This window comes from Brachyistius frenatus, unplaced genomic scaffold, assembly GCF_029030835.1.
Source record: "Brachyistius frenatus isolate BFR_SWC_R1_liver_20210118 unplaced genomic scaffold, ASM2903083v1 Contig_22, whole genome shotgun sequence".
Lineage (NCBI taxonomy): Eukaryota > Metazoa > Chordata > Actinopteri > Embiotocidae > Brachyistius > Brachyistius frenatus.
This window is the reverse complement of record NW_027210621.1, coordinates 1,455,001-1,469,168: the sequence shown is the minus strand read 5'-3', so window position 1 is coordinate 1,469,168 and position 14,168 is coordinate 1,455,001. Positions and strand designations below refer to the sequence as shown.

The 14,168-nt window shown below is 44.8% G+C and overlaps 1 protein-coding gene across 7 annotated transcripts in view; it reads left to right on the top strand.

Annotated features, from left to right (window-relative positions):
- The window catches only part of tenm2a (teneurin transmembrane protein 2a), a 203,079-nt gene that overhangs the window by 94,500 nt on the left and 94,411 nt on the right, over positions 1 to 14,168 (top strand). The window contains exon 1 of one of the 7 annotated variants that reach the window (XM_069696826.1): positions 2,639 to 3,554. The exons of 5 other annotated variants lie outside the window; for them this stretch is intronic. In XM_069696826.1, the coding sequence (XP_069552927.1) occupies positions 3,503 to 3,554 (52 nt within the window). In that variant the 5' untranslated portion in view covers positions 2,639 to 3,502. Of the gene's footprint in view, positions 1 to 2,638; positions 3,555 to 14,168 lie in introns of those variants that run through there. One more of the 7 variants, XM_069696828.1, reaches the window with a different exon arrangement.

Sequence of the window (14,168 nt, the reverse complement as noted above, 5' to 3'; positions counted from 1 at the left end):
CGTACCCCCTCCCCCCCCCCAACTCCCCCACTGTTCACGTGCTATTCATCTGTGTTTCACTTCAGGAGGCAGGTAGGAGGAGGAGAAACAAGAGCAGGTAGGTGGATTGAAACAGGCAAAAGAAAAGGTAAGGGGAAAAAAATAGAACAAAAAGTGTCACGAAGGGAAGAAAGGGATTGTGAGGTGAAGGAAAAATTGGAGAAATACAAAATAAAACATTGGGATTGACAGCTTGCAAGTCAAACTGCCTTGTTTGCATTTTAGAAACTCAGATATTAAGAATGTAGTAGCAAGATGAATAAAAAGAGGGAGTAAAAATCTGAATAAAAGACTTAATATGCAGAGGTTTTACATCACCTCATGCCCTTACATGATCCGTTCTCAGCTTTGCCTGTGTGACCTTTCTATATGTGCTCTTTCTTTGTTCCTTGAACTCATTCTGCTTTCTTTCTTTTTTTTCATCCTTTATGTACGGCCTCTGTCCTCCATGCTAAATTGCAAGTGGTTGAATGGACTCTCCACTGAATCACATTGAGTGGGAGTTTCTGTAGAGGCTAGATATATATCCGCTATATATGGTTATAGAGATATGCCAGGTATAATGACGCTGAATGGCATTGATAAATAACCTGCACGAGAAAATGTATCACTTTCTTTTCACATGTGTGCGTATGTACAAGGGTCTCATGCGACTGTGTGTGTGTGTGTGTGTGTGTGTGTGTGTGTGTGTGTGTGTGTGTGTGTGTGTGTGTGTGTGTGTGTGTGTGTGTGTGTGTGTGTGTGTGTGTGTGTGTGTGTGTGTGTGTGTGTGTGTGTGATGGAGTATTACAAGGTGTTGTCAAGAAAGCAATTTGTTTCTGTCTCAGATGGGTTTTTTATCATGACAAATCGACGTGAACCTCATCTAGAAATCCAGCGTCCTCTCCTGCGCTCCCTTCGATTCTACTTGGGCCGTGCGGTCTCAACTTTTATATGATGAAGTCATAGCTACAACCCCCCCTCCTCCCCCACACCTCCCTTCCCACACCAGCTAACCTCCCCCCCCTTCCTGCTGTAAATTGAGTCTCAACACCTGTGTATGCAAGTGTGTGCACCGAGGGAGAGTTCCTGCCCGCGTGTGTGCTCCACTCTTGATCTCCACATACGTATGTGGGAGCATGTATGTGCATGTATGTGCCACATATGAGCGGCGTATGTGCACGCCGGGGTGCCGTGGCACATTGTGCACGAGTTATTGTGTGACTTCGTTGAGGATGATCGATGGCGTCTTAGAATGTCACGTGAAGAAATAGAAAATGAGGCTGGCAGTGGTCCTCTGGAGTGGTGGCTCGGGGGTCGTTCTTTACCGCTCATCTCCTCCTCCCTCTTCATTACAACACACACACACACACACACACACATACTTGCTTTTGGGTCGGCAAAAGCTTTTCTTCTCCGCTGCAGTATCATACCTGCTCATGAGTGTGTATCTATTGCTCTCTGTCTCTCTTAGATCACTGTCTTCTTCTGTGGTTTTTATTATTCTGGTAGCTTGCCAAGTTTAAGTTTACCATCCACATTGGACCCATAACGTTAAAGAATAGAGGGAAACACACCAATATTCCATCCTAGTTTACCACTAACGAGTTCAATCATTTATCTCAGTGAATTATCTCAAAATATATATTGAATGATGAAAAGCTTTGATGATGCAGGGCTGCTTAACGCCTGATAAGTCACTTAAGTGATGTGTCTGGATGCATACTGAATGTTGATTAATGTGTTCAGTAATGTGGGATTATGTTAATACCATAAGAGCATGATGAGCTGGATGACCTCAGCCTTTTGGCTGGTAAAATGTCTGCCCTCTGCTGGGCAGTGATAGGACCTTCACTCACCTGGTAACCTGCTGCCTGACCTGGTGGCTGGAGTCTGTGAGGGGACACAGTGAGTAAATAGTGTGAGGTGTCTAAATAGTAGGGATTTATCCACCTCGTCGGCTGTCCTGTTTATCCTTGCGTGTCATGAGACAAAATATTTTTATATTTATCTGAAAAAGAAAATAAAAATGACTTCACCTTCTCTTTTTATGTTTTTGTATTATGTGAGGTTGGATGCAGGGCTAGAGTTTGGTAAAAAATCAAATGATTTTATCGGCGTTGCTCTCCTGCATTATTTGACATTGTTCGGTTCCTATTTAGGGACATTATGTGGATGTGAGCGCGCCCATGTGAGATCTGACATATTACTGGCTTCATCGCTGCAGTGTCCTCTGCCCTTCCTCCCTCCCTCCTGCTCCACATCTCTGCTTCACTGCCTCGTCTTTCCTCCTTTTAGCCTCAACCTTCTTCTCTTCTTCTTCTTCCACCTTTCCTCATCCCTTTTCTTTCCTCTTGCCACCCACTCCCATCTATCTTCGATATATCATTTAATCCTTCCCCTTCTCTTTTTTTTCCCCTCTTCGCCTTTGATGTTCATGCTTTGTCACATACCCATGATTCTGTCACTCTTTCACTCTGTAGCGCTTGTGGGCTCCATTGCGTGTTCCCGCCCTCGTTACCTCCTCCTCCTCCTCTTCTCCACCACTACGCTCTCCCTCTTTCACTGTCTCACCCCTACCCCGTTTCTCTCTCCTTTGGCTCATTCGTTAGCTCCCGCCGTCATCCTTCCTCCCCCTCCATCCCGGTGGTGCGACGCTGCTGGAAGAGAGAGAGAGGGTGAGAGAGAGCCGGTGTGTGTGTGTGTGTGTGTGTGTGTGTTGAGTCTGCTCTCAGTCTCAGCTGTGGGCAGATGGAGGATGGAGCCACAGCCACATCTCTCCTTGTCTTCTGCGCTGCCTGCCACAGGCTGAAAGGCACTCTCATTCTCAGTGTTTTTCTCATCCATCCGTTCCCTTGTGCCCGAGCTGGCCTTGATCTGTGACGGATTGAGCAAAAAAAAAAAAAAAAAAAAAAAAAAGGACTGAAAGAGGACCGGAAAGAGGAGGGAGACGAAAAGACCTGCAGTCTCCGGGAAAAGGGGGGAAAGCAGTGCAGGGCATTGCGCTCATCTTTTTTCCCCTGTGGTGTTTTGGTGTGAGGCGTTCATCTCTGCAGTGCAACAGCTACACGTGTGCAAGTGTGTCGATTCACACCGCGCGAGTGTGTGTGCGTGTGTGTGTGTGTGTGTGTGTGTGTGTGTGTGTGTGTGTGTGTGTGTGTGTGTGTGCGTGCGTGCGTGTGTGCGCGCCTCTCGTTCTCCTCCTCCATCTCTCTCTCTCTCTTTCTCTCTCCACCTGCGCGGTGCTCCGGCACTCAGCTAGCGGATTGTGCTTCACAGAGCTCACTGAAAACAGACAGAAGAAGAAGAACACTGGCGAGGGAGAGACGGCAAACAGCAAGGACTTTGTCAAAAGGGAGAAAACAGGGCACAAAAGATTGAGAATCCAGAAAAGAGGACTCTTAAGGGAGCAGAGAGGAGTGGAGCGTGGAGGAGAGGAGATAAGGGTAGAGGGTTAATCAGACAGAGCGACAAGTACGGAGCGATGCATCACGCAGGCAACACAGGAAGAACCAAGACCCTCTCTCATGAGACAGGTAAGACCCTCGGATACTTCTTTGTCGCCACAGCAATCCGATGGCATTGTGCTATATTCTCTCTAGACAGCAGTGGCAGGAACAATAGAGCCACGCTGTAACTTGACTGAAACCAATCCCTCGTTTCCCTTCTGCTGTGGATGGATCACACGCATCCTGAATTATCCCTCATTTTCTCAACATTAACATCTTGAATTGTAGTGCCTCACTGTAATGTAGGTTATATACACTATGTTGGAGCGTGTGCATGTGGGAATGTGTGCGCATGGTGGTGGCAGTGGTGCTGATCAAACGGCATACATCTGAATAGAACTTGGCTTTGATGTGCCCTTGAAGTTATGATTGGCATCCGTGAATGCCAGTCTGCGCTGTTCGTACGCGATTCTGAGGGTGCGTGTTTTTTTGGTCATTGATTTGAAGTTGCTACGTATGGAAGTGCGTCTGCCTTTGTGTGTCAGCCTCCTGCTTTCTGGTGAGCATGTTCAAATTCATGGTGATTACAGCTGATGGGGAGAATTGGACGGATACGGGATGCCCCTGCTCCACGTAAATCCATAATTTATTCATGTATGTGTTCCTCAATATTTACAAGGTTATTTCAAGGTATTTGCCTTTCTAATTCAATGCTGGTAAATTGATTGAATATTTAGAGGTAATGGAGATTTCAATTAAAAATCAAAGTGGTCTGATATGTTGTGAAGTCTACGCGTGAGTGTGCACGTTATTTGAGAACAGCAGGGATCATGTTTAGTGTGGTTGTATTGTTTGACAGAGCAGTCTGACCTCCGAAGAAAAGGTTAAGTGTGTCCGCTGTATATCTGTGTGTCTGTTTCTGTGCGTGTGTGTTTGTGTTTGTGTTTGTGCGCCAGTCATATAATAGTTTGATTGCTTTGTGGGTGTGAGGGGATTGCTAGCACTCGTCAAGCTAATCAAACAGTTCCTACAGACAATCACAACGTGGCACACACCCCTGTCAGCAGCTCTGACATATCTGCCTTCTATCTGAAAAAACTTTATGAATTTACAAGCTAGACAGGAGTAATGTGTGTGTGTTTTTTAAGATAAAGACAACATTGTCTAAGGAAATGCAGGCCTTTGACAAGCTCACACACACAAACTCCCTGAACCGCCCACACGCATACACATGCACACAAAGGCACCCAACCACCAACACACACACACACACACACACACACACACACACACACACACACACACACACACACACACACACACACACACACACACACACACACACATTTGTTATAGGGATCCGGCCCAGCGGTGGATAAATGTGCCTTTCTGATTGCTGCCACAGACAGGACGTGATTGGCATGGCAGACCAGGGAATTAGCCATGGTTTCCATGGTGACTAATTAGGAGGGTCCTGACTGGTGGGCTTATGAAGACAGATGACAGATCTGTGGTTCACTTCCTGCTTTACAGATCGGGTGGTCCCATTGGCTAGCGGGACCCCCTGCCGTCTGAGACAGACAGACCCTCTGCAGGCCGCCTCACACGTGTTCAACTGTCAGCAAACATGCAGAAAATTAAATGTTATCCTGAAGCAGCAGACAGATTTCAATCGTGAGATTAGTTTTCCTGCTATGCATTGACAAACTTCTGTGTGGTCACATCTGAGCACATCTGACTGAGCACATATTTACCGTAAGTTGTACATTGGTTTGACCACACTGATAGAAGTCCAGTATTCCCTCATTGCTCAGCCACTGCTTCACACAGTAAACACCACATGTGCTCCAATGTAGGCTAAACTCACACTAGACGTATGCATATTTAAAGACTCATTCAGAAGACACCCCTTTTATGTGACAGTAAACAAGTCGGCAGCGCGCACACACTCGCACTGATTATGTAGCTATAGGGCATGTGAGAGAGAAATAGGTGTGATTGGGTCCATCTGTGGCAGAGAAAGAGAGCGAGAGAGACAGAGAGAGCTCCATCTGTGGACACCTGCCCTTCCTCCAGGCTACCGTCCCCTTTTTCCTCTGAACTGCCAACAAGATCTGTGGTTGCACAGGTGCATGTGGGTCTGTGTGTTTTTATCACAAATCGGGGAGGCAGGGGGGGTCGTCTGTGTGTGTTTCGGAACCGTCTGAATCGTATTGTGAAGAATTTCACACTGTCGAGCCGATTTCAGGCACAAAAACTGAAAAAAAAATGCGAAATGATTCCACTGGTAAATGTGAAAAAGGAAATGATATCGGTCTCATCCGTTCGTACTTGCTGTTAACAGAATTCTTATATTTCAAGACGAACGTATCTTTTTTTATCACTTTAAGCCAATTACAGTGCGAGCACTGGCATGTCATAGCAGGAAAAATACAGGTGTAATATAATGATTGTTATTTTAAGGTGTTTGTTAATATTGTGCAGGTTGTTTGATGTCCTGGCTTACTCATTAATGTTATTAGCTACACATGTGCTTTTCCAGCTCTGACTAATTAAATATATGGCATGGAAAAGATCTAGTTTTTTTATTTGATCTATTTAAAAAAAATCATGCTCAAGGGAGCACAAATAGGATTTTTTTTATTTTTTTTTTATTTTTTTACCAATAACCGACACTTCAACTACCAAGTGATACTCACTCTACCATAAATAATCGATGCCCCTGGACACAAGCAATCCAGCTTACATCTCACTTGTGGACACCTTTAACAACACACTGCCAGAAAAATTTGTGATAACAGGTAGAAGAGAGTGAACCTTCCCTTCCGTTGCTCCCTGTCATCCGTCCTGCCTCTTCTCTCTCCCTCTGTCGCTTTCTGTCAGTCAGGCACCAGCTCCACCTAATGGCCTCTACAGGTACTGACACACACACACACACACACACACACACACACTCACACACACACTCAGATTCAGACAGGCTTCCATGCACACACACGCTTTGATTAAAATGGCTGGCGCGCGATTCCATTTCACCAAGACGAGCGAGGTAGTTAGAAAGCCACTGAGATAATGACCGTGATTTTGTTGGTCGGACGCTATTTATTGGAACACAACCCCTCCATGCGGGGAGCGAGGCAGAGGGGAGGAGAGGACACAAAAGGAGAGGTGATTGGAAGAGGCACAGAGTGGGAGAGAGAAAAAATAGCAAAGCAATTGAAGAAGACGTGCATGTCACGGCTAAACAAATAAGCATGTGTGGGAACAGATGGTAATAAAGTTCTCTGTTACAAGACTAGTGGCTCATGCGCGCACACTTAGATGCCGACACACACACACACACACACACGCACAGACCCACGCACACGCACAGCTTGATTATGCAGAGTATTGGGCCATGAGTCATTAAGATTTTGCCTCAGTGAATCCGACTCAAAAGTGAGCAACGACAGTCATCTACAAAGGCCGGTCACTAGCAGTCATCTCTCTTTCTCCCTTCCCCGTCTTTACTCGGTCCATCTGTCTCTGTCTGCTTCGCTCCCTTCGCTTCTTTGTTTCCACCTCTTCTGGCCTCTTCACTGACTCCTGTATTCTCTTCCCCCACTGATTCGCTCCTTCTTATGGTGGGCATACTCGGCTCCTCATTCTCTGTTTCCTTCCTGCTTGAGGAAAATTAGTTTTTTTTTTCTCTGCTTTTTGTTTCCCATCCTGTCTTCTTGAAGCCAAAATGTGTGTCTTTGTGGTGCGTATGTGTGTTGATGTGTGAGGGCGACGTGTCCTCAATCACAGTGAAAGCATTTGTTTCCCTCCGCCAGGGGAGATAGATTATGTATTTCACTCCTTTTCGTCGCATTGGCTTTTTTTTTTTTTTTTTTTTTTTTACCCTCCATCACGGGTTTTGTCCTCCCCACTCAAGGTCAGCTGGAAGATTGCTTTCAGCCCCCTGTGTCCTCCCCAACGCAGCATGTTTTTATTGTGTGCATGGCCGTCAGTGTCTGTACATTTGTGTATAATACGTTTGTGCATGTTTGAAATAGTGCAATAGGGGCCTCTGTTTTGTGCTGTTCAAGCTGTCCCGTCTCTCACCAGGTAAGCACTTAGGTGGTTGGATTTCTGTGTGTGTGTGTGTGTGTGTGTGTGTGTGTGTGTGTGTGTGTGTGTGTGTGTGTGTGTGTGTGTGTGTGTGTGTGTGTGTGTGTGTGTGTGTGTGTGTGTGTGTGTGTGTGTGTGTGTGTGTGTGTGTGTGTGTGTGTGTGTGTCATGCCGATGGAAAAGCATTCAGCTGGCAGTCAATCTCGGTTTTCAAGTCAGTTTCGAAAGAAAAGTACATGGGAGGAGAAAATAAATTGTTACAATTAAACACATGGTAAAACGAGTGTTTTATATTGAACTTACTTTCAAAGTAAAATGTTTCAAAAATGTTCCCACATAAATTTTATAAATGCATTTTCCTATGTAAATATTTAATACGTTTATTGATTTCTTGAGTGTATATGTGTGTCTGCGCTAAAGTGTGTGGCTGGTTTTGTATGGACGGTTGGAGGTATTAATTTTCACAGTGGTGATTTGGGTGAGTAAAGGGCTGGCAAGCTAACTGGTGTTCTCAGCATGCTTTTTGAGCGTGTGTGTGTGTGTGTGTGTGTGTGTGTGTGTGTGTGTGTGTGTGTGTGTGTGTGTGTGTGTGTGTGTGTGTGTGTGTGTGTGTGTGTGTGCGCGCGCGCGTATGTGTGTGTGTCTGATCAGTGAGCTGGCTGGTTTTACACTTCACTACCCTGGCTGCTCATCCATGTGTACCATCTGCATGTGGCGCTGCCATGTGTGTCACCTATACCCCAACACATCCCACTCCTCTTATATCTCTAACCATCCCTCCATCCACACCTGACACTGTCTCATTGTCTCCTTATCCCTGTCAAAAGCCAATTTATGAAAAAAGAAAGAAAACAAAAGCTGACATCGCAGTTCATTTAAATCCTTTCACTTACTTTGCGCTGCATATTAATATTGAAGAATAATGTTTTAACGTAAGTTATTCATCATTTTTATTCACCTTTTAATTTTCCTTGAAGCAAAAAAAAGAACCATCATGTCCTCAACCAGTGCAGCTGTGTAAGACGCTGTGTTGTGCCATTTGTTAGCTATGCAACACTAACACTCTAAGTGATCGATCCATGCCACAGCTAACTATGAGACAAATGAAAGTGTCACAATTACAGTCAGGCTGAAGTGATAAATGAATCCCTGTTTTTCAGCTGGAAAGGAGTTTTTGTCTTCGAGATGCCATCGTTCATCTCCACAGCCTCATTATACCTTCTGGTGTTGCAGCGACAGCCGTGACTCATTGACTCATCACGCCGCTGTTTGTAAACTCGAAGCCCGACTAACCATTCTCCATTCCATTCTTCATCCTATCTAATGTTTCCCATTTCTCTGCTATCTCTGCCTCTGTGCTGCCGCTGCCACCTCCCGTCCACGTATCCTTCTCAGCACCTCCCTTCATCTTTAATATCCTTCTCCCCAAAGCACTGACTCCAGCTATCTGAACTCTTCACCTCTTCTTTTGTTCTCTCTACTGCATTTCTCCCTCTCTTTCTCCTGAACACTCTCCTCCGCTCTGTGTTATTAACATAGAAAAAAAAAAAAAAAAAAGAGGAGAGACTACCTTTCCTCCTTGCCCAGACTGTGAGTCACTCCGCCCTGCCAGCTACTGGCTGCTTCTCTGGCTGTCAAGTCGCGACAGATGTGAAACCGTTTTTCAAAGAGATGGGGTGAGGACAACGCCTCATGTGTTGGAGAGTTGCATCCAGTTTCAAAGAGCTGTGCTTCTGCTGAGACGTCAGTAGTCGAGTAGTTTGCGGTGCTGCTTCTGGAGCCAAAATAGGTCAAATATAGGATTGTTTCACGAGCGCAGAAAGAGAGTTGTTTCTGCTAAGCAACAGTGGAAATTAGGCTACTCTTGGAAGTGGAGTTCTCATGCAGCTCTCTCTTTGCCTGTGTTGTGTGAGGGCATACTTTATTGAGGTAATTCCCAACCAAGGGGTATTTTACCCCAGTTGGCTGCAGCATTTAGATAATGGAGTTGTTGGAAAACACTGCCTGATATCCATGCCCTCACTGTGCTGCTGTCACATTCATTTTTAAGAAAGATATTATCGATTACATGTGTGCTTTAAATCACCTCAGGCCCGCCTTCATGGAGACAGTAATGCATCGCAGAGTTAGTTTTATTACTTTTGAATTACTTTGATGAACACACTAAAAATGGCTCATCCGAAAAAGATACATTAGCCGTCCATCAATTTTTTGCGAGGTGGATGGCACGTTTAACTAAAATGTTTTTTCACTTTTCCCTCAATTAAGCCGACATAATGTTCTCGCTTCCGCAAGGAGACGATTAAACGGAGAAACATGAGGGCTTCAATTTTTTTTCATTTGGGTTTTCAGTCACAGCGTAGGCCTATTTACAGCTCAAGAGGGATTTACTCACTAGATAGTCACTTTGAACTGTGGACTCAGACTTTGAAAAGACTTGTAAAGGTCACTGTAGTTGTGCTACACAAATACGACTTTGGAGCTCAATACGTAGGTAATATATATATATATATTTTTTTAACATTACCAGCACCAATCTCTCTCATCGTAGTTTACAGACTTGAATGCATAAACACACACGCACACACACACACACACACACACACACACACACAAACTCCAGACAGTGGCTCCAGCTGCCGCAACTAAATACAAGGTGTGTTTTGAGGAGACAGGGTGCTGTGACCTTGCCTTAGGGATGATGACAAAGTGAAACTCCGTCTATGCATGTGTGTGTGTGTGTGTGTGTGTGTGTGTGTGTGTGTGTGTGTGTGTGTGTGTGTGTGTGTGTGTGTGTGTGTGTGTGTGTGTGTGTGTGTGTGTGCGTGCGTGCGTGCGTGCGTGCGTGCGTGCGTGTGTGTGTGTTACTAATGACCAGCGCTTAAGGGGGAGATGAGGGGAGATGGGCCATGCAGCAGGGCAGAGGGGGCAATGAAATGATTCCATCGATCATTCTTGATCACCTAAACAATGTCACACAGCACATTCATCTCTCAGTGTGTGTGTGTGTGTGTGTGTGTGTGTGTGTGTGTGTGTGTGTGTGTGTGTGTGTGTGTGTGTGTGTGTGTGTGTGTGTGTGTGTGTCTTTTTCTCTCACATTGACACTCATTGTGACTCTCACCTCTTGTCGTTCTAACCTTTTTCAGTGTGCACATGTGGGCTTTCAGACTGATGCTGCAGTGATGGCACTGGCCAAATGCCAGCTATTGCACAGTTCCATTAGCATTGCGAAGGCTGGCTGTAGATTGCTATTGATTGACTATGGCCTCTGTTCATTGGCCATTCAGCTAGAAGCACACATGCACTGGGATCCCCTATTGTGCGCTAGAGTAGGTCTGGCGTATGAGAGAAAAGACGCAGACTTAAGTGTCAGAGGAGTCTATGTTTGGTTGTACCATTTGTAATGGATGTCTTGATAAATATTTCATTTTTTCCTTTTCAAAAATATTGTTGTGTTACACTAAGTAGTGCTTGTAGCTTTGGAGAAATAGAAAAAGTGATTTGACTTGTGATTTGTTTTTAGACAGGTCTGTGTGCAATGTGTGTGCTAGTTGGCTTTGACAGGGACTTGAGGACGCCGAGCTTGCTGTTGCAGAGCTTTGGATTTTAACCAAATCAATGCCAAGTGACTGGACCCCAGAGTCACTTCTTAATGAGAACCACCGCTCAGAGATTTCCATGCTCTCTCCATCTTCACTTCTCTGCCTGTCTATTTCTCGCCCGCTGCTGAGTCTCCATCGCTCACACTGTTTTTTTTTTAATTTTCTATCGCTTTCATTTCTCGGCACCTTTTGCCCTTTGCCCAACAGAAAATACACCCATATGCACACACATACACCTCAAACTCAATTTTTGTATTCCTCTGTTTTATTTTCCATAAGATATTTGTAGATAGACCCTCCAGTGACAGCAGGGAAAACTGCACTTCCATATCCAATTCCAGTATGTCTTCCCCATAAAAATATAATCAAAAGTGTGAGAACACTAAATAAAACCTGTCACTTGATAATGCACATACTACTTTTTATTTCTAGTGAAAAATGTGCCGTACATGCAAGTGTGTGCAAATCCTCCCAACAGCTGCATCTATTGTTTAGCACTGTGTGTGTGCACGCATGTGCGAGCGTGTGTGTGTGTGTGTGTGTGTGTGTGTGTGTGTGTGTGTGTGTGTGTGTGTGTGTGTGTGTGTGTGTGTGTGTGTGTGTGTGTGTGTGTGTGTGTGTGTGTGTGTGTGTGAAACGTTGAGGGGATTAAGGATGTAATGCAGGATTATCCAGCAGGTAGACTTCCCACTTCTTCTGCTGAGGAGGAGCTGGAGAAGCAGAGGAGGATGGGAAAGAAGAGATGGATGGACAGAGAGGAGAGCGAGACGACAGGAAGGGAGGAGGAGACGGAGGCATGATTATTAACTTTTATAGCACAATTCATACCATGAGGCAGTTTTGAAGGATTTTATATGGAAGATTTTTTTTTTTTTTTTAAACAATTAAAACTGAAGAATTAAAATTAAATATTTATATTAGAGCCATTGGAAACGAGAATTTAGAGAACATGTTTCAAAGGGTCTCTAAAAAATAATTTAAAAAAATTTACATTTGAAAATTTACACTTCAGACCTTTTGTTTAATTTGTTCGACAAGCATATCACTCCATGCTGATCTGCTTATTCTATCCCTGTTCTTACTCAAAGAACAGCAAACACACGAGATCCAGATGATCTAAGAGCTCTCGTATTTTCATATTGTACAAGCAAGTCAGCGATGCATCTTGCGGCTAAGTCATTAAATGATTTATAGACAAGGAGTACCAGTTTTTTCTGCGCTGAAATGCTGAAAGCCATCGCCATGTCTGAAGAAGTGGTGTGTAAGAACAGGAACAAGGAGGGGGCACGGGGTGGTGGAGGATATTTGCTTTTGGACTTCCCGGGTGAAGCACAAAATATTGAATTTTCTGAACCAATAAAAGGAGAAAATAATTCCACCACCTTGTGTATTTGTCTATTTTTGTCATCAATTCTGACTTTGCTCTTTTTGTCAGAGCTCTTAACGTTAACCGCACAAATCAGCGTTCGAAACATAACGGCGCACATTCAAATATAACGAGACTTGAGTCATTGCCATTGCCCTGTTCAGAGTGGTTTTTATTTAGTGCCGTATACTGCTTCAAGGTCCCCACTGCCTCTGCTTGTCAACAATTGCCTAGTATTAAATAAAACACGAGACATAAGAGCAATGTGAGCAAAAGAGCCCGTGCTCCCCGTTTAAAGCCAACGCGAGGTGATCTCATGCACACACACACACAGATCATCCAGGGGGGTCCGGGGTCTGGATCTGTAGCTTTTTGTAATTGTTTTGGACTAATCCTAGTTTTAATATGTTTCTCACAGCAGGGAGGCCTTCATGCCTAATAGACACCACGGATTTGTTTAATTACGTCTGTCAGTGAATGTGTGTTTCTGTGCGAATGTCATGTGTGTTTAGGGAAAGAGAGAGAACATGAGGGTGTTTGGATATACCAGCTCCACTATAATGACAGTTTGTTTTGGAATCTGTGCACATATAATTTAATTAATTAAAAAAAACAAGTTAGTAGTTGAGAGCAAAAGGAAAAAGAGGCACAGAGAGCCTCTGCACGTATAGGCACAATGCTCACGCATAGATGATGGATACACACTCACATACACACACACACACACACACACACACACACACACACACACACACACACACACACACACACACACACACACACACACACACACACACACACACACACACACACACACACACACACACACACATAGCACATAGACACACACATCCAGCAAGTGAACCCTTGGCAGTACTTGTCCAGTCTGTTTGAAGTAGTGTCTCACGGGAGATGATAGGACCGTGGCAGTGTTTCACCCACTCAAACACACACTGGCTCGCAGGGAAAGAGGGACTGCGGAGAGAAAAGGCAGACAGAGGAGACAGTCGGAGGAGTGCTTCTCCTCAAACACACTCCAACTCGTCTCGTCCCTATCTCTGGGTCTCTCGCCGCTCTCTCCGCGGACATAGACATGGGGAGCGCTCGGAGAACAGGTTGAGGTTGTTTACAGCCACTCTTTTTTCCCTTTCCCCCCGGTGCCCATGCACTCATATCTCGCTCGATCATACTTGCACCGACTGGGTGAGATTGAAAACAGCGCGCTGGGGACACAGCAAGGATATTACCCAGGCTGCATCGGCAACAGACGGGAGACTCGTCGTTTCATTTTGTCGCAGTCTCAATTAGAATAGCTGGCCGTGAAGGAGATGGCTTTGACCGCCGGAGCTGAACACAGACACCAAAGCATCCTGATAAAAGCCACCCCTCAAGAATATTTTAAAACATAGCCAGGCCTCTCTGTCTCATGTGTAGCTGCGTGACCTGATCAAGGCCGCACAAATTTAAAGCACCTCTTGTCAATTTCAGGGGCTGTAACCGCATCCTTGAGAACAAACAAACAATACAAGGAAAATGTGGAATAAATAAAGTAGGAAATCAAAACATGTCACATGAGTGATGGCCGAGTGAAACGTATCAACGTTTTTTTTTTTTTTTTTAGTTTTTTTTCTGCTTAAAAAT